This window comes from Rhinopithecus roxellana, chromosome 10, assembly GCF_007565055.1.
Source record: "Rhinopithecus roxellana isolate Shanxi Qingling chromosome 10, ASM756505v1, whole genome shotgun sequence".
In the NCBI taxonomy this organism is placed as follows: Eukaryota; Metazoa; Chordata; class Mammalia; order Primates; family Cercopithecidae; genus Rhinopithecus; species Rhinopithecus roxellana.
Genome location: NC_044558.1, coordinates 83457470 through 83484481, shown reverse-complemented (window position 1 = coordinate 83484481; position 27012 = coordinate 83457470). Strand labels below are relative to the sequence as shown.

The 27012-nt window shown below is 52.5% G+C and overlaps 1 protein-coding gene across 2 annotated transcripts in view; it reads left to right on the top strand.

Moving 5' to 3' along the window:
- Positions 1-27012, top strand: part of MLXIP (MLX interacting protein) — a 67205-nt gene that overhangs the window by 36663 nt on the left and 3530 nt on the right. The window contains exons 2-16 of one of the 2 annotated variants that reach the window (XM_030938652.1): positions 12865-12971; positions 13487-13572; positions 14733-14822; positions 15183-15224; positions 15540-15711; positions 16443-16532; positions 17916-18007; positions 18969-19608; positions 20997-21118; positions 21261-21438; positions 23256-23377; positions 23952-24065; positions 24194-24321; positions 24585-24708; positions 26722-26851. In XM_030938652.1, coding sequence (XP_030794512.1) covers positions 12865-12971; positions 13487-13572; positions 14733-14822; positions 15183-15224; positions 15540-15711; positions 16443-16532; positions 17916-18007; positions 18969-19608; positions 20997-21118; positions 21261-21438; positions 23256-23377; positions 23952-24065; positions 24194-24321; positions 24585-24708; positions 26722-26851 — 2237 coding nt within the window. The remainder of the gene's footprint in view (positions 1-12864; positions 12972-13486; positions 13573-14732; positions 14823-15182; positions 15225-15539; positions 15712-16442; positions 16533-17915; positions 18008-18968; positions 19609-20996; positions 21119-21260; positions 21439-23255; positions 23378-23951; positions 24066-24193; positions 24322-24584; positions 24709-26721; positions 26852-27012) is intronic. The other variant, XM_010368436.2, reaches the window with a different exon arrangement.

Here is a 27012-nt window from a genome sequence, read left to right as displayed (position 1 = left end):
TAGCCTCCCGAGGAGCTGGGAGTACAGGTGCCTGCCACCACGCCCGGCTAATTTTTTTGTGTTTTTAGTAGAGATGGGATTTCATCGTGTTAGCCAGGATGGTCTCGATCTCCTGACCTCGTGATCTGCCCACCTCAGCCTCCCAAAGTGCTGGACTACAGGTATGAGCTACCGCGCCCAGCTGACTGCCTTCATTTCTAACACCAATACAAATTGGGGAGTTCCCAAAACCACCCTCAGGTTCAGTAATTCACTAGAAAAACAGAACGCACTGAAAAGTATTGTATTTGTGGTTGCAGTATATTTTAAGGAAAGGATTCAAATTAAAATCAGCCAAGAGTCAAGTTTTTACTGTACTTGATCCATTCTACCCCTGTGGTTGACCTTTAGTCTCCAGCCCCTCCCAGATATCTGGTTAAGACCTTTAGTTATCCTTTCCTCTGGAGGTTGGAACTGATACCCTGTGCTCTAGCCCCCATTGTAAATCAGATTGATAACTGTTCTGTGGCCAAAGCCCCCAGGCAAACAAAGACACTCCCATCAGGCAGAACTAATTTCTAATTCCAAGGGCCTAGAATTCACCTCACAGCAGCCCAGGGCAAAGACTGGACCTCTCTTCGGGAAGGTTGCTTCTTTTTTTTGGTGGAGGGGACAGGATCTCACTCTGTTGCCCACACTGGAGTGCAGTGTCACGATCTCTGCTCACCTCAACCCCCACCTCCTGGGTTCAAGTGATTCTCCTGCCTCAGCCTCCTGAGTAGCTGAGATTACAGGCATGCACCACTACCGCCCCGCTAATTTTTAAATTTTTAGTAGAGACAGGGTTTCATCATGTTGTCCAGGCTGGTCTTGAACTTCTGACCTCAAATGATCCATTTGCCTCGGCCTCCCAAAGCGCTGGAATTACAAAGTGCTCCCAAAATGCTGGAATTGAGCCCACTGCACCCAACCAGGAAGACTACTTCTTTGCTACACAATGATATCGCCAAAATGTAACAGGTTATTTCTAGGTGGTGGAATTGAAGGTGATTTTGCTTTTATTCTTTGCACTTTTCCTTTTTGTTTGAATTTTCTTTCATTATGGACATGTATATTTTCAATCAATACAACTACAAAAGCTGAAAAGATAAAAGTGAAAACTAAATCTCTGAATGGGTGGGAGGGCAGACAGGGAAAGCAGTACAAGAAATTCTAAAGAAAAACCAGTAGCAGCCGGGCACAGTAGCTCACGCCTATAATCCCAGCACTTTGGGAGGCCAAGGCAGGTGCATCACCTGAGATCAGGAGTTCAAGACCACCCTGGACAACACGGTGAAACCCTGTCTCTACTAAAAATACAAACAATAGCTGGGTGTGGTAGCGGGCACCTGTCATCCCAACTACTCAGGAGGCTCAGGCAGGAGAATCGCTTGAACCTGGGAGGCAGAGGTTGCAGTGAGTCAAGATCGCACCATTGCACTCCAGCCTGGGCAACAAGAGCTAAACTCCTTCTCAAAAAAAAAAAAAAAAAGACCAGTAGAGATGATTACACAAATATGTAACCTACATTCAAAAGACATGCCATAGGCCGGGTGCAGTGGCTCATGCCTGTAATCCCAGCACTTTGGGAGGCCAAGGCGGGTGGATCACGAGGTCAGGAGATCAAGACCATCCTGGCTAACATGGTGAAACCCTGTCTCTACTAAAAATACAAAAAATTAGCCGGGTGCGGTGGCCGGCGCCTGTAGTCCCAGTTGCTCAGAAGGCTGAGGCAGGAGAATGGCGTGAACCCAGGAGGCGGAGCTTGCAGTGAGCCAAGATTACGCCACTGCACTCCAGCCTGGGCGACAGAGCGAGACTCCGTCTCAAAACAGACAAACAAACAAACAAACAAACAAAAGACATGCCATAAAAACAAGTAAAAGACAATGAAAATCCTAGGGGAAGCATTTGCAGAAACATCGCAAAGCATTAGTACCACTAATGTTGTAATATTGCAAATATAAAATAGCAAGGGAAACGATGGCTGACACCTGGGCACAGCGGCTCACACTTGTAATCCCAGCACTTTGGGAGGCTGAGGTGGGCAGATCACCTGAAGTCAGGAGTTCAATACCAGCCTGTCCAACATGGTGAAACCCTGTCTCTACAAAAACTCAAAAATTAGCCAGGCATGATGGCAGTACCTGTAATCCCAGCTACTTGGGAGGCTGAGGCCGGAGAATCACTTGAACCTGGGAGGCAGAGGTTGCAGTGAACCGAGATTGTGCTGCTGCACTGCAGCCTGGGCAACAGAGCGAGACTCCATCTCAAAACACACACCCACAACGTTGACATTTCAATGACTGTAAATGATGCGTAGTCTGTTTGCCAGTAATGTCCCAAAGCCAGTTTCCTGGTTTGGACATTGTGCTCCAGAGATATAAGAGCTACCACTGGGGAAAGCTGGGTGAAGGGTGCATGGAGCTCTGTGTTCCATTTGCGTGAGTTCCTGTGAGTCTATAATTATTTCAGAATAAGTTATTAGAAAAGGCAATGGGCTTGGGCTAACAGCTTAGAAAATAAGGGACACATGGCTAACACACAGGTTTTTAATTGTGAAATTTCATTAACAAATAATGCAAATTGAAGTGAAACACCAAGTTTGCCTCTTGCAAATCTGGTTTCATCTCCAGTCCAGAGGAGTGGGGAGCACCTTGGGGTCTGATTGGGGTTTACTCTTCTGGCGAGGAAACCTAGGACTCTGGCTTTTTTTTTTTTTTTTTTTTTTTTTTTTTTTTTTTTTTTTTAGACGGAGTCTGGCTCTGTCGCCCAGGCTGGAGTGCGGTGGCCGGATCTCAGCTCACTGCAAGCTCCGCCTCCCAGGTTTACACCATTCTCCTGCCTCCGCCTCCCAAGTAGCTGGGACTACAGGCGCCCGCCTCGTCGCCCGGCTAGTTTTTTGTATTCTTTAGTAGAGACGGGGTTTCACGGTGTTAGCCAGGATGGTCTCGATCTCCTGACCTTGTGATCCACCCGTCTCGGCCTCCCAAAGTGCTGGGATTACAGGCTTGAGCCACCGCGCCCGGCCGAGGACTCTGGCTTTAAATTGTGCCCTGCCCGGGGGTCCCTGCCCCTGCCTGAAAGTCCACTTATGGCTTGAATCTGACAGGAAACTTAAGAACATGCCCAAGAATCTCCTAAAACTCAGGAGCGTGCCTCAGCATGCCCAGCATTGACTGCGTGCTGGGCCCAGGCCCGCATATCTGCTATGGCCGACCCCGCTGTCCTGAGTGGTGGATGTGGTCACTGTTTTGCAGAGGGTAGACTGGGCTGGCCTGGGTGACAAGGCCAGAAATGGAGCCACTCTGCTTTCTTTGTTGGTTAGAAGTGGTCTAGGCATGGTGGTGTCTGTCCTCTAGTAGAAGGCCTGGACACAGCCCATCCCAGGCAGGGTGAACTCACCATTGCAGGCCGGCATATCTTGCCTGGTATCCACTCCCTCAATTGCCCTATTTTTGGATGGTCATGGAAATGATTACTCCCTGCTTTTCACACAAAAAAAGACAAACATACACCCTCACAAACAAGCTGGCACGTACGTGGGCGGAACACCTGCAAGCACTCGAACGCTTGCACACTGGAGTGTGCACCAGCCTTCTCGCCACAGCCCTCGGAGCCTGCTTCTCCAACAGGATGTTCTTTGAATATAAGAAAAAAGATGCCAAGGATGCCACGAGGAGGATGGAGCAGGACCTGAAACCCCCGGGCTTCCTCCGTAGGAGGCTCTCTGCTCGGGTGGGCGGCCTGACGTGCACACTGCCTCTCCTGCCAGGCCACTGGTGGTGGTCCCTCCTGCGTCCTGGCTCCTCAGTGAACCTTTGTTCGTCTGTAGCCTGTTAGCTTTGGCTGCTGGCAGCCTGTGGGACCAGGCCCACATCCCAGGACCAGCCAATAGAGACTGCCCTTTTGAAGCAAGTGAATTGGACTTCTGGAAGAGTCATTCCTCTACTCACTCATTGAAACCACCTAATAACTGTGATCCTCATATCTGGATCTGCTGCCCAGAGTTGACTCATTCACAAGTTTATATCTCTTTTTGTGATGAATTGTCTTCCGCAGTTAACTAGAAGCCCTGGAATGTCTTGGACCTTACCTGGTCTTTTTTCCTTGTTTACTTTGAAAAAGTAATACAGTAGTCTCCCCTTCTCTGAGGGGGTGTGTTCTAAGACCCCAGTGGATGCCTGAAAGCTCAGATCGTACCGAACCCTGTATACACTCTATTTTTTCACATGTTAGCTATATACTTGTGATAAAACTTAATTTATAAGTGAGGCACAGTAAGAGATTAACAACAATAATAACACAGAGCAGTTATGACAATCTATTCACAAGTACACGGAGAGAAAATCTGGTTTTACCATAGATCTTAGCAACCTCAGCATATCAGTTTTTTTCTTGTTAAGTCAAGAACTTTCACGTTTTCACTTAATGAAAGCACTTTAAGGCTTCTCTTGGGGCATATCTGAATTGCCAGCCTCACTACTCTCATGCTTTGTGGCCATTATTAAGTAAAATAAGGGCTACCTGAACATAAGCACTGTGATACCACAACCATGGGTCTGACCACTGAGATGGCTCCTAAGTGACTTAGCAGATGGGTGGCAACTACCGTGTGGATCTGCTGGACAAAGGGACAAGTCATGTCCCAGGCGGGACAGAGTGTACGGCATGAGATTTCATGCTATTCCAAACAGTGCATGGTTTAGGATTTATAGATTGTTTATTTCTGCAACTTTCCATGTAATATTTTCAGACAGCGGTTGATCATGGGTAAACCATAATACCACAGAAAAGGGAGGAATGCTGTACATTCCAGTGTTATATTTCAACAATACAAAACGGTGACCAGTGAACACTCCTTCTCACTGGACCCCTTGCTTCTCCAGCTCATCTCTGCAAAGGGAAATCGCTGTGGCACTCTCACCCTTTTCTTATGTATCCATCCTGGCTGTCTTTTCTCCTCCCTCCTTTCCTATGTGTCTGTGTGGATATCTCTGAATATAAACGGTAGCCATACCGGGCCGGGTGTGGTGGCTTACGCCTGTAATCCCAGCACTTTGGGAGGCCAAGGTGGGCGGATCATGTGAGGCCAGGAGTTCGAGACCACCCTGGCCAACATGGCAAAACCCCGTCTCTACTAAAAATACAAAAATTTGCCAGGTGTGGTGGCACATGCCTGTAATCCCAGCTACTCAGGAGGCTGAGGCAGGAGAATTGCTTGAACCTGGGAGGCAGAGGTTGCAGTGAGCTGAGATGGCCACTGCACTCCAGCCTGGCGACAGAGCGAGACTGCATCTCAAAAAAAAATAGATAATAAAAATAAAAATAAAAAACAAATGGGCCGGGCGCGGTGGCTCACGCCTGTATTCCCAGCACTTTGGGAGGCCGAGGCGGGCAGATCACGAGGTCAGGAGATTGAGACCATCCTGGCTAACACGGTGAAACCCCGTCTCTACTAAAACTACAAAAAATTAGCTGGGCACGGTGGCGGGCACCTGTAGTCCCAGCTACTCCGGAGGCTGAGGAAGGAGAATGGCGTGAACCCGGGAGGTGGAGCTTGCAGTGAGCCAGGCTTGCACTCCAGCCTGGGTGACAGAGCGAGACTCCATCTCAAACAATAAAAACAAAACAAACAAACAAAAAAACAGAAAAAAGAAAAACAAATGGTAGCCATACCACATGTCTTGCGCCTTGGTTTCATTTTTGTTTTTGCACTTACTTAACAGTGCTTCTTGTAGGTCTTCCCTGTATGTTACCACATAGAAATGTGTTATTTTAAAAATTACCCCATAGTGTTCCACTGTGTAGATATGCCAGTTTTGACTGGTCCCCTGTGATGAATATCTAGGTTATTTTCAACCTTTTGCTGCTGCAAACAGTGCTGCAGTTTAATGTCCTTCTCTTCACGTCTTTGTGCCCATGTGAAATGAATCTGTCGAATCACTTCCTAGGAAGGGTCTTGTGGGCCACAGGGATGTGCAGTTACGATGTTGATGGGCAGTTGTCAGCTTGCCCTTCAGGAAGGCTCACGACTGTTTTTGCCCATCATTCTATCCCCAGCACCAGCCCAGTGATAAGAACTCTTCCCCACCAGAGCTCTACACTGATTGGGAAATAAAACGGAGGAGTCACTTTGTAGCAGCGCTATTTGCCATAGCCGAAAGGTGGATACAACCTGTGTCCTACTGATGATGGATAAACTGAATGTGGTCCATCTATGCATGGAATATGATTCTGCCTTGAAAGTAATGAAGTTCTGAGAGTATTTTTTTCTTTCCCCCTCCCTCCCTTCTTTCCTTCCTCTCTCTTTCTCTCTTCCCTTCCTTCTTTCCTTCTCTTTCTTTTCTCTTTTCTTTTGAGACAGGGTCCTGCCCTGTCACCCAGGCTGGAGTGCAGTGGTACAATAGTGGCTCACTGCAGCCTTGACCTCCTGGGCTAGAGCGATCCTCCCATCTCAGCCTCCTGAGTAGCTAGGACCACAGGCACATGCCACCAAGCCCAGCTAGTTTTCTAATTTTTTGTGGACATGGGGGTCTCACTATGTTACCCAGACCGGTCTCAAACTCCTGGGCTCAAGCAGTTCTCCTGCCTTGGCCCCTCAAAGTGCTAGGATTACAAGTGGGGAACTAGGTAATGGTGCTGGTTAGAAAACATTGTGAATGTTCTTAATGGCACTGGATCATCTACTTTAAAATGGTTAAAATGGTAAATTTTATATTTATTTTACTACAAGAAAAAGAGTCAGCAGATGTTGGCCAAAATATTAACTTTATTGTTGACCAAGCTGAGGATATGGCTTGTAAGAGAACCCCGGACTGACCTTCCACCCCATCCCCTCTTCAGGAGCAGGGGCAGGAGGGAATGACCCCAGCCCAGGTTGTCCTGCAACCCTCACTGTGCCTGTCCTGCAGCCCTCACTGAGATGCCCCACTCTACCTGTCTGTCAGGGAGTAGGGAGGAAGCCAGGAGTGTTTTGCTAAGGGGTGTCCCTCTAAGAAGCACCAGGAATGGTGAAGAAATGTTGCCCCATGACAAACAAATATGGTTGAATGAACAAATGAATGGGCTCTACCACTGTTCTGAGACCTATAATGACAGCCCCAGAGCCCTCTGCATGCTTGCTTTTTTTTTTTTTTTGAGACGAAGTCTTGCTCTGTTGCCAGGCTGGAGTGCAGTGGTGCCATCTTGGCTCACTGCAACCTCCACCTCTCAGATTCAAGCGATTCCCCTGCCTCAGCCTCCTAAGTAGGTGGGCCTACAGGTGCGCATCACCACACCCAGCTAATTTTTGTATTTTTAGTAGAGATGGTGTTTCACCATGTTGGCCAAGATGGTCTTGATCTCTTGACCTCATGAACCACCTGCCTCAGCCTCCCAAAGTGCTGGGATTACAGGCGTGAGCCACTGCATCCAGCCTTTTTTTTTTTTTTTTAATTGAGGCAGAGTCTTGCTCTGTTGCCCAGGCTGGAGTGCATTGGCGAGGTCTCAGCCTCCTAAGTAGCTGGGATTACAGGCACATGCCACCATGCCTGGCTAATTTTGTATTTTTAGTAGAGACGGGGTTTCACCATGTTGGCCAGGCTGGTCTCAAACTCCTAACCCTCGTGATCTGTCCACCTCGGCCTCCCAAATTGCTGGGATTACAGGCGTGAGCCACCGTGCCCGGCCTCTGCCTGCTTTCTTTTGGAGAGAATGGTCTAAGCAGGAGTCAGGAGTTCGTCCCAGCCGGAACCAACAGAATTAGGGACCCCTGACCTTGCCATGCCCTGCCTGCCCTCTCTGCCCGCCCCTGTTCTTACTTCCAGGTTGGTCTGTGCATGTCTTGCAATTTAATTTCCTTCCATTCCAAAGCAGTCTCTTGCCAGACCTCTGAGGAATTCTTAGTTTGCTAGTTTCATCCAAGAAAAGTTTTGAGAGAGACCTTTGTTGTACTGTGAATTTCCTGTTTCACGTCAAGAACCTGCCTTCTAGGAAGGGCGGCCGTGGCAGGGTGGTGTAAAGATTGTTCTTCATGGAAAATTTATCATTCATTTAATAACTGCATATTTAAAACACCTCCCACATGCCAGACCCTGTGCTGGCGACCCTAGTTGATGGCCTTCCCACAGAGGGGGAGGAGAGGGCTAGCAAATGGGTGAGTGCAGTCGAACTTCACTTTTCTGATGGGCAGATGGCAGGGGCAGGTTCAGGAGGTGGAGGCCGGAGGAGAATTTCTTGTCTTCGGGGAAGCCAGTGGTCTCACAGAAATAGTCAGGACATGTTTCTGGTCTGCTTTAAAGAAGGAATGGGGCATAATCCAAGTTAGACTAAGAGGCAGCCCAGTCACCTTTGTCTGGATGATGTTGAGCTGGCAGCGTGAGTTAAAATGGAGTCTTGCTGTCTCCCAGGCTGGAGTGCAGTGGTGCGATCTCAGCTCACTGCAAACCCTGCCTCCCAGGTTCATGCCATTCTCCTGCCTCAGCCTCCTGAGTAGCTGGGACTACAGGCGCCCGCCGCCACACCTGGCTAATTTTTTGTATTTTTAGTAGAGACGGGGTTTCACCGTGTCAGCCAGGATGGTCTTGATCTCCTGACCTCGTGATTTGCCTGCCTCGGCCTCCCAAAGTGCTGGGATTACAGGCGTGAGCCACTGCGCCCGGCCCTTGTTTTTTTTTTTTTTTTTTTTTTTTTTTTTTAAAGAGATGAGATCTTGTTATATTGCCCAGGCTGGTCTGGAACTCCTGAACTCAAGTGATCCTCCCGCCTCAGCCCTCTAAAGATCTGGGATTACAGGCGTGAGCCACTGCGCCTAGCCCCTTGTGGGACTTTTAGAGCAGCTTTTCCTGAGTACCCTGTGAAGAAGAGCCCCCATGGATGTCTTTGTAGGAAATGTCCCCGCTCCCCTCCTTGAAGATTGACGGTGCATAGCCTAACAGCTCTGCCAGGCCCATCAGGAGAGAAATCTATACAAGCCTGCCCAGGGTTTCTGGACGTGAGTCGTCGAGGGCGTCCCTTCCTTTCGTAACAACTGAAGCATTCATTACCGCCTTGCCACCTTCTGAGGCATCACAGAACTTCACGCGTTGCCTCCTCCGATCTTGACTTGAAATTGCCATGGGGGTGCGGGCGGTGAACCCTTTCTGGCCGTGGCTGGTTTAAGTTTGGATTTTGAGTTGGACGCCCTTCTTTGTGTTTGTTGAGTGCCACCTGTTGGCCATAGAGATATTACAGAAACTCGGGGTGGAGGGGTCATGCCAGTTGGGAGTTCTGATCTCCGTGTTGCTGCTGAAGTCTGACTGTGTTTGATGTAAACACCAAAGAAAAGGGAAACATTTCAGCTCACAGAGAGGAAGAACAGGGGACCCTCAACTAAACCTTCTAGCCTGTAAGGCTAAATTTCCCTGCGTATTGCCGCTCCCCTCATTGTATGTGATTAAAACCCTCTGCCCTCCAGGTTTGCTGCTACCCCCTGCCTTCAGATTCCCTTTTTTGGTTGGTTATTTTTGTTTGTTTGTTTGTTTTTTGAGACAGGATCTTGCTCTTTCACTTAGGCTGGAGTGCAGTGGTGCCATCATGGCTCACTGCAACCTCAAACACCTGGGCTCAAGCGCTCCTCCTGCCTCAGTCTCCCCAGTAGCTGGGACTACAGACGCACCACCATGCCCGGTTCACACATTGAGGGCTTTTCACTGCCTCGATCAGGCTGAGTTCTGCTCACTGGGGCCACCACAGGCCAGGCAGAAGGGAACTGCGTGGGCTTTGTCTCCTCTCGGCTGAGCTGGCTTTCCTTATCCCCTAGGCCTTTGCTTAAACACCACTTCCTCCAGAAAGCCTCCCCTCACTGCTCTGGCCAGGTTGGTTATCCACCTTGTGCCCACAGCCATCTGCCCTTCAGGACGCTGAGCATGCAGGCATGACGTGTGCCCCACCAAAGACATGTTGCATGAGGGGAACCTCCCCGCCTCAGCTGTCCCCCACCTTCAGTCCTCAGCTCTTCACAGTGCAGAGTGGGTGAGGCTTCTGCAGCTACGTGGATCCCACCCTCAGGGCTGGCCTGGCACTTGGAGCTGACTTCTGCCCAGGTCTCTGTTCCTGGTGTTGGCAGAGGGCACCGGTGTTACCTTTTCCACCTGTGGAGGAAGAGGAACCACACGGCAATGTGGCAAACATAAGAGAAAGAACTTTAGGGCAGGGGTTGTTAAAAACATCATGCCCTTCGATCTATGCACCTACTGTGTATCCACGAAAATCAAAACTAAATTTTTTTAAATTATGCTTTTTGCCGGGCACAATGTTGCATACCTGTAATCCCAGCACTTTTGGAGGCTGAGGCAGGAGGATCACTTGAGGTCAGGAGTTCAAAACCAGCCTGGCCAACATGGTGAAACCCTGTCTCTCCTAAAAATACAAAAATTAGGCCAGGTGTGGTGGCCCATGCCTGTAATCCCAGCACTTTGGGAGGCCGAGGCGGGCAGATCAGCTGAGGTTGGGAGTTCCAGACCAGCCTGACCAACATGATGAAATCCCATCTCTACTAAAAATACAAAATTAGCTGGGTGTGGTGGCGCATGCCTGTAATCCCGACTATTCGGGAGGCTGAGGCAGGAAAATCACTTGAACCCGGGAGGCAGAGGTTGCCGTGAGCTGAGATCGCGCCACTGCACTCCAGCCTGGGCAACAAGAGCGAAACTCTGTCTCAAAAAACAAACAAACAAAAAAATTAGGCTGATGTGGTGGTGGGCACCTGTAGTCCCAGCTACTCGGTTGGCTGAGTCAGGCAAATATCTTGAACCCGGGAGGCGGAGGTTCAAGTGAGTCAAGATCTCACCACTGCACTCCAGCCTGGGCAACAGAGTGAGATTCTATCTCAAAAAAAAAAAAAAAAAAATTATGCCTTTCAGTAATAACTTAACTCTAGATCATTGAGATGGTTATTAATATCTTTGTGTTTGCTTTAGGGGTTTACCAGTTGTGTGTGTGTCTAAGCATGCATGTGTGTATTTTACTGTACACAAGTGTGCTTTCATTTAGTCCTTATTAACACACTCTGGAGGAGGGGATGTCATTCTGATTTTACCCAGAGCACTGCTGTGGTAGGCAGCAGGTACGCCATGACATAGCGGTGGCTGTCCAGTGCCGTAGCTGCCTGCTGTACTGCCAGTGAGGCCAGGCCATCAGCATGGAGGTGGGTTAGACGAGCCTTTGAACTGGGGAGAGAAGGAAGGAAGAAGGCGTGTGACTGCTCTGAGTCCCTAATCCATTGCACAGAAGCTGCTGCTGTCCGCGTGTCTCTTGTGTGATGAGAGGATGCACTGTGACATTTTTCTGGGGGTGTCATAACCTTCTGGCCTGTATTGCCCAAAGCCTGGGATCCTTGGGGGTTTGGGTGGGGATAGGCATAAGGGTGCTGCCGGGGGCACAGCCAGGGCATCTGCCTTCCAGGGCAGGTTCCAGGTTCACGGAATGGTTGTTGCTCAGGCGCTTCCTGTGAAGGCTGCAACTATTGTTGGCAAATTTTGGCTTGCCACGTGGCCTTTCTCAGTAGGACTGGAGAAGGGGCAGGACTATGGCCTGTGTCAGATCAAACCTCCACAGCCCCACTGTGATATGGGCTAGAAATAGTGCCTTGCCCGGCCGGGCGCGGTGGCTCAAGCCTGTAATCCCAGCACTTTGGGAGGCCGAGACGGGCGGATCATGAGGTCAGGAGATCGAGACCATCCTGGCTAACACGGTGAAACCCCGTCTCTACTAAAAAATGCAAAAATACTAGCCGGGCGAGGTGGTGGGCGCCTGTAGTCCCAGCTGCTCGGGAGGCTGAGGCAGGAGAATGGCGTAAACCCAGGAGGCGGAGCTTGCAGTGAGCTGAGATCCGGCCACTGCACTCCAGCCTGGGCGACAGAGCGAGACTCCGTCTCAAAAAAAAAAAAAAAAAAAAAAAAAAAAAAGAAATAGTGCCTTGCCCATCTCAAGCCATCTGAAAAAGAGAAACCCTATGCCGGCTGCCCAGAGATGGCTCCTGGTCTAGCACTTGGAAAACTGAGCTGCCCAAGACGGCTCTGCCACCACGGAGGCTGGATTTACAAGTGCTCTTGACATATAATGAAGAATTGTTAATTGAGCCCCTACTATGTGCCAAGCCACCTAACAGTCTTCCCTAGAGGAGCTGCAGTGTCAACAAGGAAAGTCACGTGTGTGCAGATACTGCTACATAAGAGCTCCCGTGAGACCGTCCCAGAGTGGAGGAGAGCAGAGGGACCCAGAAGGAATAGGCAGCAGGCTGGGAAGGCCAGGCTGGCTCAGAGGAGGTGGTGTCGGGGGCAGCATCTTGAAGGATTAGAAGGTGACTGAGTGGAGGGTCATCATGAGTGAGGACCATGTCAGAGGTTCTGGGAGGCAGGAGGGGCCCTGCCCTGCAGGCGCTCAGGCCAGTGGGATGCTCAGGTACTTGGATTGTGAATGCCTCGTCGGGGCTGGTGGCAAAGCAGGCGGGCCACGACCAGGTCACAGGAGCCTGGGTTTCACTCTGTGGTCAACAGATTTCTTTTAATTTTTAGTTATGGAAAATTTGTAGGATATGCCAAAGTAGATGGAAGAATGTGGTGAACCCCACATGCTGCCGCCGCGCGCACCAATCGCTACCCCTGTGGCCAGTCCTGCCCTCCACACCCTGACAGCATCCCCGCCACGCCCTGCCCTGTGTGGCTCTGAAGAAATCCCCCAGTGACCTGAATTCCATGAAGCCTGGTGTCTGGCTGGGGGTGGGTCAGTCAGGAGTTTGGTCCTGGAATGATTGGGTGGCACTTTGTAGTTTCACTTCAATTTCAGAGTAATCACTGAGTCTCCCTGCTTTGCCTTGCCTTTCAGTGGGAAGTTGGTGTCTCCAAAGTGGAAGAATTTCAAGGGTCTGAAGCTACAGTGGAGAGACAAGATCCGGCTCAATAATGCCATCTGGCGGGCCTGGTACATGCAGTGTAAGTGCCGCCCAGCCTGGGCGCCGGTGGTGGTCAGAGCTTCATGGCCTGGAGGCCTGGGCACCCAGGGGCTAGAGTCTGCTCCTGGGACCTGGTGTTTCTAGCAGAAGTTCAGTCTGTGCAGACAGGAAGCCCAAGCCAAGTCCTAGGGGAGTGGACATTTACTGGCTATCAGGCCCAGCAGAGGGTTGGCATCTGAAGAGTCAGGGAGCAGGTCTAGGAAGACTCAGGCACTGGCCTTCTCTCTCCAGCCCGGGTGTTGTGGACCTGGCAGCTTCTTCGGGAGATGAGTGTGCTGGGGCAGGCTTGTATTGGGCTGGCCTTTCTCTGAGTAGCCACACTGCCTTTCTGGCTGAGGCGATTCCTTTATTCCCCTGAAATCTCCTTTTCCTAGGGAAGGAGAAGGAAAGGGTACCTGGGAATATGGTCCGCCCTGGGGGAGGGGTGCGGCAGACAGGCTGGGGCTCCCTCAGGGGTCTGGATCATGGTAAGACTCTCACCCTCTCTCTGCTCAGATCTGGAGAAGCGCAAGAATCCTGTGTGTCACTTTGTGACGCCCCTAGACGGCTCTGTGGACGTAGACGAGCACCGCCGGCCGGAGGTACTTGGCAGTGACCAAGGGTGGTTGAGAATGGAAACATACCAGCACCTTACCAGGAGCGGCTCACCGTGGGCTAGTCCTGCAGGAGAGGCTGCGGAGGGGAGTAGAGGGGCCAGGCCTGGGAGCTGGTGGCCTCTGGCAACCCCAGGCTGCAGAGCCTCCCCCTTCTCAGAGGGATTGGCCCAGGGACTGAGGGGGTTAATATCTTTTCTGTTAATTTTTAAAGTGTGTGTCTATGTGTGATTATACATGCACAGGAAGTATCTAGAAAAATATACAGAAGTGTCTTTATTAAGAGACTTCAGGAACCTCTGGGGAGTAGGATTAGGGTTGCCAGATGAGGGGGAGATGTTTTCTTCACTGCATACTCTTCTGCGTTGCTTTAATTTTGTCTAGGCATGTCTCACTGTTAACGATAAAGGGGGAATTTAGAAGGTAAGCTAATGAAAGACAGTTTTGAGACAGTCAGGTATAATCTGGTATTAGACAGTATCAAGGGATATCATTTTGTTAGGTATGGCAATATTGTAATCAGTTCTTTTTAACAGAAAAGCATCTTCGCTGTCGCTGTCGCTGTCGGGGACACACACAGTGTTTGTAGGTGAGGTGATTTGGGCCTTGAGATCAGAAAGTGAGGCAGCCCCGGGCGCTGGGGCTCCTTACCTCTAGAGCTCGGAGGCTGTCATGCCAGGCATCCACACTGGCATCACGCAAAGGTTGGATGAGAGGCTCCTGGAGGGCACATTCCACCTGAAACTTCCTGGAACTGACTGTTCATTTTTGCTCTTTGAATGTGGCAGAGGCTGTGGGGAAGGAGCATTTATGGGGGGCTTGGGAGTTTCTGCAGCGTTCCCCTGCTGCTTCCTCTGCTGGAGCGTTTTGCTTTCACCCTGTCCTCCTGGTCAGAGCCTCAGGACCGTGCCCCCAAGGCCTTTGGCTACCTTAGGTCTTGAGATGAAAGCGCATTGTTAGCTAGAGGGCCTGCTGTGGCACAGAAGAATTGGGACGTACTTTCTGAGTGATGTGGTAGCCACCGTGGGGTTTCCAGCTGGATTGCCTGAGGCCTGATTGTAGTGCCGGATACTTCTCGGTATACCAGTTGAGCTTTACTGATCAAGCAGAGCCCCCTCTTTTCACTCTGGCCTCTGTCCCTGTCCTAGGCCATCACCACGGAAGGGAAGTACTGGAAGAGCCGCATCGAGATTGTGATCCGGGAGTATCACAAGTGGAGAACCTACTTCAAGAAAAGGGTATCTGGCTGGAGTGTTCAGGCAGCCCGCCTAGGGAGGGAGCCGGCAGAGTCCCTGGTTCAGAGCCCTGGCCAAGGCTATAGGCTCCACAGCCGCCCCACCTGGATGTGGAGCATCAAGCAGTAAATCTGGGGCCCAGTGTGCCAGACTAGCCCAGGCGATGGCCTGCCTCAGTCAGGTCATCTTTGCTCTCAGTTTCCCCATCTGTGCTTTGGGTGGGAGTCTTCCTTGTGCAGGCATCGGCCTGGGGATTGTGTGAGCAGGACCCCTGCCTGCCTCCCCAAGAGTTCTGTATATTCTAGAGCCCTTGGGCCCTCCTAGGGCCATTGGTGACCGCCGTGTCCTGTCCCTTTGCCACAGCTACAGCAGCACAAGGATGAGGACCTCTCCAGCCTGGTCCAGGTGGGTGAGCCTGGGAGCTCTGAGGACCTCCACTTTGACACGGGACAGCAGGGACTTCGGTGGCCCACCGGGGAGACCTGCAAAAGGTGGCAGGCCATGGGCCCTCCCTGGAGTCTCAGGAATGGCTCAAGAAGCAGTCCAGCTCTCTCTCCTGGGTGGGCTGGAGGGAGCCACTCTCCGAATGCCTCCACCCTACTGCCTCACTTTCACGGAGCAGCCCTGTGACGAATTTCCCCAGGTGACAGGTGTGGGAATTCTTCGTCCTACTGTTTGTTACTCTTTGACGCTTCCTCCCCCATGTTGGTGTTGTGTTAGGACGATGACATGCTATATTGGCACAAGCACGGGGATGGATGGAAGACCCCTGTCCCCATGGAGGAGGACCCCCTGCTGGACACAGACATGCTCATGTCGGAATTCAGCGACACCCTCTTCTCCACGCTTTCTTCACACCAGCCGGTGGCCTGGCCCAATCCCCGGGAAATAGGTAACCCAAACCAGGGCCTTGGGCTTTGAACAGCCAGCCGCTTCCTTCTCTGCCAGGCCTCCTCTGGGCCAGGGTTCCTTCAGGGCCGTCTCTGAGCTGCTGCGCATCACGGTTGGGGGCAGGCAGTAAAAGGAAGGGAATGATGGCTGGCCTCATTTGACATCCAGGCTGCACGTACCAAGTGGGTGGGTCTGCAGAGTGGGCCTACTGGGCAGCTGCCATTCCCATAGTGCCATGGTGGGAGGATAGCAGCAGGGTCTAGTCTGAGTCATTGGCACATTTCAGATGCTGTTCCCTTCACGGGGGACATGTGCCATGCCTAAGCCAAGGCAGCCGGGCCGTGACTCATACTAAAGAAAATCGGAAGCACTCCCGGGTGTGAGCCCTCACCTTGGTGGCATTCAGTCTTCCAGTTAACCCCTCAGGGAAGAGCCCTAAGATTGAAAATGAGAACAGTGTTGGGGGAAGTCTCTGTTCTCTGTTGAGCTCTTCACAGCTTCCTGGGGTGTCCATTCCCTGAGACTCAATTTTACCTTCCTGCCAAAAACACTTTCCTGCCTTCTGAGGGTTCGAAATGGCCACAAACCCACGAGAAGGTAGAAATCCCAGCCAGCTCCTTGGAAGACTCTAGAATGTGAGCAGGGCCAGGAAGGTCTGTTCCAGGCCTTTTTTACGTTCCTGCAACATTGTCTGAGAAGACAAAATGGTTCCTCTCTCTGTGATTCTTGCAGCACATCTGGGAAACGCAGACATGATCCAGCCGGGACTGATTCCTTTGCAGCCTAACCTGGACTTCATGGACACCTTCGAGCCTTTCCAGGGTGAGGACCAGAGGCAGACAGCGCGCGGCTGCCTGCATCTCCCCCAGCCCAGCACAGAGCAGATCGCTGCCTTCCTTTAAGAGCGAGACTTGTTAGAATGGGCAAGGGGGTGAGCACAGAATTTTTTTTAAAAAACTGAACTGTTTTTTGTAGTAACTGCAAGGTCTGGGAAGCTTTTCTGGGACATTGTTCAGCAAGGAAATTGGTCCTGGGTTTAGCCGTGACTGTAAGCAGTTCTCCCTCGAAGCAGCAGAGGGCGCTGAAAACACGGTCAGCTCACTGCCAAGGCCCTGCAGTTAGATGGGTCCTTGAGCCCCTGCTGTTGTGAGAGCAGCAGAAACGCCAGACCTGGGAGTGTTTCAGAGCCCAGGATAGTTGCCAACATGTGTGGTTCCAACCAGAGCCCCCTTTCTACAGAAAAAAAAGGTGTCTCTAAGGGTAATGCCTCTGGCCATGGCACCCCATGGGCCATCCGTGGGCTTCAGGGGTTTAGTCCTTGATTTGTTTGAGTCTTTTTTTTTTTTTTAGAGACAGAGTCTTGCGCTGTCACCCAGGCTAGAATGCAGTGGCTCAATCATGGTTCACTGCAGCCCTGAACTCCTTGGCTCAAGTGATCCTCCCACCTCAGCCTCCTGAGTACCTGAGTGGTTCACTGCAGCCCTGAACCACGGGCTCAAGTGATCCATCCTCCTCAGCCTCCTGAGCACCTGGGACTACAGGCACACACAACCACACCCAGTTCATTTCTTCATTTTTTGTAAAGATGGGGTCTCCTATGTTGCCCAGGTGGTCCTCCTGCCTCTGCTTCCCAAGCCATCACACCTAGCCTGTTTTAGTCTTTGTTATTTTGAGACAGAGCCTGGCTCTGTAGCCCAGGCTGGAGTACAGTGGCAAGAACACAGCTCACTGCACCCTCTAACTCCTGGGTACTCCTGGGTTTAAGCGATCCTCCTGCCTCAGCCTCCCGTGTAGTTGGGACCACTGGTGGCACCAACCAGGCATGGTGGTTGGCACCATTTTTTGTTTGTTTTTTGAGATGGGAGTCTCACTCTGTCGTCAGGCTGGAGTGCAGTGGTGCAATCTTGGCTCATTGCAACCTCTGCTTCCTGGGTTCAAGCCATTCTCCTGCCTCAACCTTCTGAGTAACTGGGACTACAGGCATGTGCCACCACGCCCGGCTAATTTTTGTATTTTTAGTAGAGATGGGGTTTCACCATGTTGGCCAGGGTGGTCTCGATCTCTTGACCTCATGATCTGCCCACCTTGGCCTCCCAAAGTGCTGGGATTATAGGCATGAGCCACCATGCCTGGCCCTGTTTGAGTCTTGATTCCAGCAAATGCTGGGCACACTGAGCTCAGAAGACCCCTGCTGTTGTTTTTCAGACCTCTTCTCTTCTAGCCGCTCCATTTTTGGCTCCATGCTACCTGCATCTGCCTCAGCACCTATACCAGATCCCAACAACCCACCTGCACAGGTAGAGGAAGCTGGGGGATGGGTGGGGGAAGGGGCTGGCAAGCACAGGGCTACTCATCAAAGGTTTGCTGCCGGAGCAAGTCTAATGACATAGCCACACAGTCACCAGCAAAGCGCCAAGCGGTGCTAGACCAGTGCTAATGTGCAGAGGCACGATTCCAGCCCTCTGACAGCATCCTTCAGCACCCATGGGGTGGGAGACTCTGTCGGTCCAGGTGTGCTCCTGCCTGAGTGCCTGGTAACCTATGTGCAGCTAGCTCTGCTCCGACTAATTAACATGGAATTAGCTAGACAGAGAAGAAAAGCAATGATTACTAATAAAAATAACTTCTATATATTTCTTTCACGTTTTACTAAGCAATCCAAAAAGTTGCTTACAAGTGCTTGGGCTACAGAGCTCAGCGAGGTATCATTCTTTGTCCTTATGGAGCCCTCATGCTTATGCCCATGACCAGTTATATACTAGTAAGCTGGCATCATCTTCAAACAGGCTCCAGGAAGAATTTCTACTGCAGAGACTGGGATCTGAACCATTCCTCGTAGCTTTTCTCATTTAGGAAGAGGTGGCCTGATGACCAGTTGACACGTGAAATTGTCCTCGGGGAGCCCTGAGCAGCTGCAGTCCAGGCTGCCTCTGCTCAGTAACAGAAGATGGCAGAGACTTTGGGAGACTCTGCAGGACTCCAGAAACAAGATATTCCCAGGCTGCTAGCCAGCTGTGTGAGGGCCGTTGCCTTATCTGAGCTCTGAATTACTTAGTTTTTAATGGAAACAAGACCCCCACAGACACGCAGGGAAACACAAATCCCTGTCCCCAGATCAGCAGCCGTGGGCATAGAGACATGGCCTTTGTCCCTCTGTCCTAGCACCTGGCCGGTGTAGTTGGACTTGGCAGTGTGCAGCGCTAGAAAGGAATTGTCTGACCCCAGTGTTGCTTCCTGGTTCCTCTCTTCCTTTTTCAGGAGAGCGTCCTGCAGACCACCGCCCTCCCCACCGTGAGCCTGCCTGACAGCCTCATCGTGCCCCCTACCGCCCCGCCCCTGGCTCACGTGGACGGGCAGTGCTGTGAACACACCTCCCGGGCTGAGGACCCGTTTATCCAGCCCACGGACTTCGGTCCATCAGAGGCACCACTGAGTGTCCCGCAGCCCTTCCTCCCCGTCTTCACCATGCCCCTGCTGTCTCCCAGCCCCGCCCCACCACCCGTCTCCCCTGTGTTACCGTTAGTTCCTCCTCCTGCCACTGCCCTGAAACCCCCAGCTCCACCCACCTTCCACCAGCCACAGAAGTTTGCTGGAGTCAGCAAAGTGCCGTCTGTCATCACCCACACGGCCTCCGCCACCCTCACCCATGACGCCTCCGCCACCACCTTCAGCCAGAGTCAGGGCCTTGTGATCACCACCCGTCACCCTGCCCCGTCAGTGGCCCCCTGTGGACTGGCACTGTCTCCTGTCCCCCGGCCTCCCCAGCCACGGTTAACTTTTGTGCACCCCAAACCTGTATCCTTGACTGGGGGCAGGCCTAAGCAGCCCCACAAAATAGTGCCTGCTCCCAAACCAGAGCCCGTGTCCTTGGTGTTGAAGAACACCTGCATTGCCCCAGGTGAGCCAGGTGGGGGAACTCAGTGTGGGGCTCCCCCCGACCCAGAGCAGAGGGATGTTTTCCCATCCCAAAGGCTTTCAAACTTGTGACCACCACCCCAACCCTGGTGTGCACGTGTGCGCGCATGCACACACAACCACTTAAATGAAACAAAAGTGGCATTAAATAATACATGTCCATGATCTAGTCCATTTTCTATGCTCTATCTTTTTTTGGTTTTTTGTTTGTTTTTTTTTTTGAGACAGAGTCTTGCTCTGTCACCCAGGCTGGAGTGCAGTGGCATAATCTTGGCTCACTGCAACCTCCCCGTCCCGGGTTCAAGCGATTCTCCTGCCTCAGCCTCCCGAGTAGCTGGTATTACAGGTGTGTGCCACCATACTCGGCTAGTTTTTGTTTGTTTTTTGAGACAGAGTCTCACTCTGTCGCCCAGCTCTAGTGCAGTGGTGTGATCTTGACTCACTGCAACCTCCGTCTCCCGGGTTCAAGCGATTCTACTGCCTCAGCCTCCTGAGTAGCTGGGATTATAGACACCCATCACTACGTCCAGCTAATTTTTTGTATTTTTAGTAGAGACAGGGCTTCACCAGGTTGGCCAGGCTGGTCTTGAACTCCTGACCTTGTGATTCACCCTCCTTGGCCTCCCAAAGCGCTGGGATTACAGGCATGAGCTACCACGCCCAGTCTATTTTTTTTATTTTTAGTAGAGATGAGGTTTCATCATGTTGGCCAGACTGGTCTCGAACTCCTGATCTCAGGTGATCTGCCCACCTCGGCCTCCCAAAGTGCTAGGATTACAGGTGTGAGCCACCGCACCCAGTCTCTATTCTCTATCTTTTTTTTTTCTTTTTTTTTTTTTTGAGATAGAGTTTCACTGTTGTCGCCCTGACTGGAGTGCAATGCTGCAATCTTGGCTCACTGCAACCTCCACCTCCCGGATTCAAGTGATTGTCCTATCTCAGCCTCCTAAGTAGCTGGGATTATAGGCATGTGCCGCCACACCTGGCTACTTTTGTGTTTTTAGTAGAGACGGGGTTTCACCATGTTGGCCAGGCTGATCTCAAACTCCTGACCTCAGGTGATCCGCCCACCTCAGCCTCCCAAAATGCTGGGATTACAGGTGTGAGCCACAGCACCCAGCCTCTCTATCTTTTTTTAAAGTTAGTCACAACCTGCAGTGTGAAAACACATGGTCCTGGTTATCTCTTTACTGGGTCTATAACATATCTCCTTCAAGAAGTCACACAAAGTTTTAGGTGCCTTGGTGGCTTCGTCTTCTTGTCCCCTGTGATTGGAAACAAGCTGTCTCACTGACAGAGAGGCAGCCTCTGCAGGGTGGGCCAAGCCCTGTGGTCCAGGGCTGCACCTGAACCTCCTCCTTGTCCTGACAGCTGCCTTTTCAGGCCAGCCACAAGCAGTGATCATGACGTCAGGGCCTCTGAAGAGAGAAGGGATGTTGGCCTCCACGGTGTCCCAGTCCAACGTGGTTATCGCACCTGCTGCCATCGCCAGGGTGAGGAGGGCCCTGGACAGGCCCACAGTGTCCTTCTCACGTGGAGCACCCTGTTCTTGGGCAGCCCTCACCTGAGACGACGGGTGTGCCGCCCTGCTGTGCATCAGCGGTCGGGGGTGACCTCTCTCTCATGTCACTGCAGGCTCCTGGGGTCCCGGAGTTCCACAGCAGCATCCTGGTGACAGATCTCGGCCATGGCACGAACAGCCCGCCCGCCCCCATCTCCCGGCTCTTCCCGAGCACAGCGCAAGACCCGCTGGGGAAGGGCGAGCAGGTCCAGCTGCATGGGGGCAGCCCCCAGGTCACTGTCACAGGGCCCAGTGAGTGTTCACTCAGCAGGATGGTTGGGACATCACAAGGGAAGTAACTGGGCCTGCTGTGGATCATGGGAGGCGCTTCCTGGGTCCTCAGGACGGAGCCTGGGCTTAGGACACACAGTGAGGTCTTGTAAACCTGCCGATAACACAGTCTGGGAACATGCTCTGTGGGTGGCAGGATGACCTGTGGTGGCACTGGCAGGGCGAAAAGTAGTGGGCATGTGGCAGCGTAGGTGACCAGTGTGCTCAGGGAGTCCCTGCTGATTGCCCACGAAGGCCTGGCACTAGCTGCTGTTCTCACCCAGAGAAGGGATTGAGGAGCCCTGGGGTTCCTGTCTCTGGGAACTTCAGCCTGGGGTTGCTGTGGCCACAGAAGCCACCCAGCCTCATCTGGGCACCAACATGGCCTTCCCCAGCAGGTCTCAATCTCAGCACTACAGGTCTGTGCCCCATGCCCACTCTTGGGCCATCCAGGGGTGAGACAGTCAGAGCAGGACTGATTTTGCCCAGGGACATCTGAGGAGCCAGCAGGCCAGGTCAGGGATGAATGGTTTGCCTGAGGCTGTGCTGCTGGTAGAGGGTGTAAGCAGATGGGGCCCCTTCCCTCAAATGCCTGCCGTGCCAGGAAGGGAAATGGAAATGGCCTCTTTTCTTAAATAAAAGCATGGTGTAGGCCGGGTGCGGTAGCTCATGCCTGTACGCCCAACACTGGGAGGCTAAAGCAAGTGGATCACTTGAGGTCAGGAGTTCAAGACCAGCCCGACCAACATGGCAAAAAATAAAAATATTTTTGTCCCTACCAGATAATAATAATGATTATAATAATAATAACAGGGCGTAGTGGCATGCATCTGTAGTCCCAGCTACTCAGGAGACAGAGATGGGAGAATCACTTGAACCCAGGAGGTGGAGGTTGAAGTGAGCTGAGATGGAGTCACTGCACTCCAGCCTGGACGACAGAGCGAGACTCTGTTTTAAACAAACAAAAGCATGGTGTAGCTGCTCCTGGAACTCTGTGAGCGAAGAATTGTCTTCCTCCTCAGGAAGACACGAATGAGGGAGGGTCTCTGACTTAGCGGGCTCGGCCAGCAGGGGCCTTTTCCAAGGACAGGCTTTGGAGAATATGGACTCTTCAGTCTGGAAAGACAGAAACACAGGAGAGTTGGGAGTTAGGCCCCTCAAATAATCGAGGGAGAGGTTAGGGCCAACCATTCATTGCCTTGGTCTCCGGAGTCTCAGAACACAGAACTTAGAGCCTGCTGTACAGCCTCACGGGGAGTTTGGGGAAAATAATCCGACAGAGAGGAAAGGAAGCTGAGGCATTTGTTACAGTGAAGCGGGATGGGCCAAGAAGGCCGAGTCCACCTGGGGCCAAGCGCGGTCACTCACTCCTCTAATCCCAGCACTTTGGGAGGCTGAGGCAGGTGGATCGCTTGAGCCCAGGAGATTGAGACCAGCCTGGACAATATAGTGAGACCTTGGCTCTATAAACAATGTTTTTTAATTTAAAAATATAATAATAATAAGGAGCCCACCTGCGAAATATCTCCTAAAGTGACACCAGTGACTGGAACACGTCACACAGGGTTGCTCCATCGTGTTCTGTGTGGGTTAAGGGTGTTTTTGTTGTTGTTATTAATTTAAAATTTCTGGGGAGTGAATAAGAAAAATCTAAGGAAGCATGTGTGTGCAGTTTAAAGAACCAAGTACAGCACGTGGGTAGCAGCGAGCACCTCATAACCCTGCAGAGACCCTGGACTGCCTCTTGGTGGCTTTGAGGGGCCAGGGCTCCATCCCTCAGAGGAGTCTGTCCTTACCAGGTCGGGACTGCCCAAACTCAGGGCAGGCCTCTCCATGTGCATCGGAGCAGAGCCCCAGTCCTCAGTCTCCCCAGAACAACTGCTCAGGGAAATCCGACCCCAAAAATGTGGCTGCATTAAAGGTACCGCATGTCTCTCTCGGGTCTTGGTTCCCTTGGGAGGAGGGGAGAGGAGTGCAGAAGGACATCAAGGAGCTGTGTCTGTCTGGAATGGAGACCTCAGACCCAGCCAGAGCTGCCCAGGCAGGGGTGGATCAGAAATGGGCTTCTCCTTGCCCCATCCCACGAACCAGCCCTGTGGGGACGGTGGGCCCGCTGGAGGCTTCTGGGTGGGCCCCAAGCCCGGGAACCAATGCTGAGTCCACGTAGTGTGGCAGGTACCGCATCAGTTGCAGGAAGGGTGTGGCCACCACCAAGGCTGGGCTGGGGGAGGAGGCAGGGCTGGGTGGGGAAGGCGGGGCTTGCAGCACATGGGATGCACCGTGCAGCCCCGCGGTTCCCAGCCCTGGCTGTGCTCCATTCTGCGGAGCAGGTTTTGTAGGGTTCCCCGTCTTGTCCCCGCGGCTCCTCATTGGAGCCTTCAGCTTCTTGTCATGCCCTCCTCCCACGTAGCTCTCTAGCCCTGGCCCTTGGGCATCCAGCATCAGCGTAGTGGGTAAGGAGGGGTGGGCAGTGTGCCTGTCTCAGTGACCAGCAGGTTCTCCAGCAGAACCGTCAGATGAAGCACATCTCAGCTGAGCAGAAAAGGCGCTTCAACATCAAGATGTGCTTCGACATGCTCAACAGCCTCATCTCCAACAATTCCAAGCTGGTGAGTTGCCAAGAGTGTGGGCCGTGGCAGGGCAGGGGAGCTGGCAAGACATGCTCCCTGCATGGTCATTGCTGGTGGCAGGCCTGCTGGCTGTGGGTGCCGCCTCCAGCCACCTGCCACTTCTGCAGACCAGTCACGCCATCACACTGCAGAAGACCGTGGAGTACATCACCAAGCTGCAGCAGGAGAGGGGCCAGATGCAGGAGGAGGCCCGGCGGCTGCGGGAGGAGATCGAGGAGCTCAATGCCACCATCATGTGAGCTTCTGGGCCTTGGGGCTCCAACCAGGCACCCCAACCCCATGCAGGGCCTGCCTCAGAGGTGGTGAGACCCTGTGGCCTCGTCACTGGTCGATGCCTCTTTGCTGCAGTAGTTCTGCTCTTTGTCGCCCTCCTACCACAGACCTCTCTTCTCTGTGCCTGGCTGCAGCACGGCACTGGGCCAGCCCGTCCATCTTGTGTCCCAAGGTCCTTATTGGCCACTGGCTGCTCCACAGCTCCCACGGCTCCTGTCATTTCAGCTCCTGCCAGCAGCTGCTCCCTGCCACGGGAGTCCCCGTCACCCGGCGCCAGTTTGATCACATGAGAGACATGTTTGATGAATACGTGAAAAGCCGGACCTTGCAGAATTGGAAGTTCTGGATCGTATCTTTGGGTTTTCTTTTTGCTCTTCCCTGCCCTCAGCCAATGCACTGAAGCCACAGACCTTGGCACTGTAGTTACTTTAGAAAGACTCTTTAAATGCCTGTCACCAAGCTCCTTACGACAGGCAGTGCTAGTGTCTATCTCGGGGGAGAGTGGTCCAGCCTGGCCTGCTGTGTGGGCTGGAGCTGCTGATGGGGCTTCAGGGTGCTTTGCAGGAAGGGCTAAGGAGGCAGAACGGTGGGCTTCGCTCTCTAGGTCCTTAAGAAATCAGGACAATGCTAGAGCCACTTGCAGAAGGTGCAGGGGAAGGAGGAGTGGTCCCACAAAGCCTGGCAGCCAGCTTGGTCCTTGAAGCCACAGGGAGGGTGAGTGACACACCTGCTGTGACAGGCGGAAACAGGACTCCCTCCACCGAGTGGCAGAGCCCAGTCTGAAGCCTGACAGAACATGTCCACCTCTGTCCACCTCTGGGGACTCTTGGGCCAAGGCCACCCTGAACTTGGCCTTCCAGGTGGCAGCATGGCTCTTACGGGGAGTGGTTCCTGCCTGGTCACTCCCCACCCTGCCACTGCTCTGCCTCTGAGTAAACAGCACATGTGTTGGGTGGGCCGTGGCATTGAGGCTTGGGTCTGACAGAGGTGACAGTCGTGTGGGAGGAGAGAATCCCAGTTGCAGCTGTCGGGCAGGGCAGGCACAGCACCTGTGTGTGCAGGAAGCGTCAGGTGTTTTTGTTTGTTATCTTTTTTCCCCCTGAGACAGGGTCTCACTCTGTCACCCAAGCTGGAGTGTAGTGGTGCAGTCACAGCTCACTGCAGCCTTCACCTTCCCAGACTCAAGTGATCCTCCTGCCTCAGCCTCCTGAGTAGCTGGAACTACAGGCTCATGCCACTATGCCCGGCTAATTTTTGTATTTTTAATGGAGATGGGGTTTCACCATGTTGGCCATGCTGGCCTCGAACTCCTGACCTCAGGTGATCCCCCCCGCCATCTTGGCCTCCCAAAGTGCTGGGATTATTAGGTGTGAGCCACCATGCCCGGCCATAAGAGGCAGTTTTTAAATGAACAGGTGACAGCCTCCAGCTCTGATTCCCTGTGTTGCTGTTTTACTGCCTGCCCTGGTCCTGATCCCTGTCATTAGTAGAGCTGGGTGGCATCTGGAATGAATTGGAGCCTCTTTGATGAAATGGCACACTCCCTATCATCAGGCTGGGGTGGGGGAACTGTGGGCGCCGTCCTGATCAAAGTCCAAGAGGAAATCAGCCTCGGGCCTTCACTAAGATGGTCTAGGAGACTGGCATGCATTTTTGCATTTAACACAGAAGGCAAACACCACTTTCAGGCAGATGGCTCCTGCCTTTATTTATTATTATTTTTGAGAACAGAGTCTTGCTCTGTCACCCAGGCTGGGGTGCAGTGGCACAATCTCGGCTCACTGCAACCTCCGCTTCCTGAGTTCAAGTGATTCTCCTGCCTCAGCCTCCCAAGTAGCTGGGATTATAGGCACCCACCACCACGCCCGACTAATTTTTGTATTATTAGTAGAGACGGGGTTTCACCAAGTTGGCCAGGCTAGTCTCAAACTCCTGACCTCAAGTGATCCACCCACTTCAGCCTCTCAAAGTGCTGGGATTACAGGCGTGAGCCACCGTGCCCGGTTGGCTTCTGCCTTTCCACCTGTTCTGTGCTTCTGATGTTCCTGCCCCTGTATGTAAGAACCATTTTGATCACGTGGTTGTGCTAGGACCTGTTCCAGACTAGAGACCTTCTGTGTCCCTGCCCCCTGCCCGCTTGGTGTTCGGCCCTGTTGTCCAGATACAGTTAGAGCAGAGTGTTTTCGTGAAGTGGAAGACATACCTTGCCTAGAGATCTCTCCCCCTTTTCCCCAGTGATCCATTATCTGTGGCCAGGTGCTTTCCAGCTCCGGGGGAAAGGAGTAGGCCAGCCCGGCCACCTTCAGGTCTGCAGTCCCCAGCCCCTCTCTGTGCCTGCCTTTTCTTTAACCACACACTGCAGTTCAGCATAATTATCAAGCCGCTGTTTGAGTCATTCAAGGGCATGGTGTCCACCAGCAGCCTGGAGGAGCTGCACCGGACGGCGCTGTCCTGGCTGGACCAGCACTGCTCCCTGCCCATCCTCAGGCCAAGTGAGTGGGGCAGTGCCAGGGTGGGGGGCTTCATGCTAGTCTTAGAGGGAGGACGGCCCCAGGCTGAGAACAGTGTTTGCCAGACTCCACTGCAGGCAACCAGGTGGGGCCGGGGCAGGGGCACAATGCTGTCCAGGAGGCCCTCAGTTAGGAGCACCCAG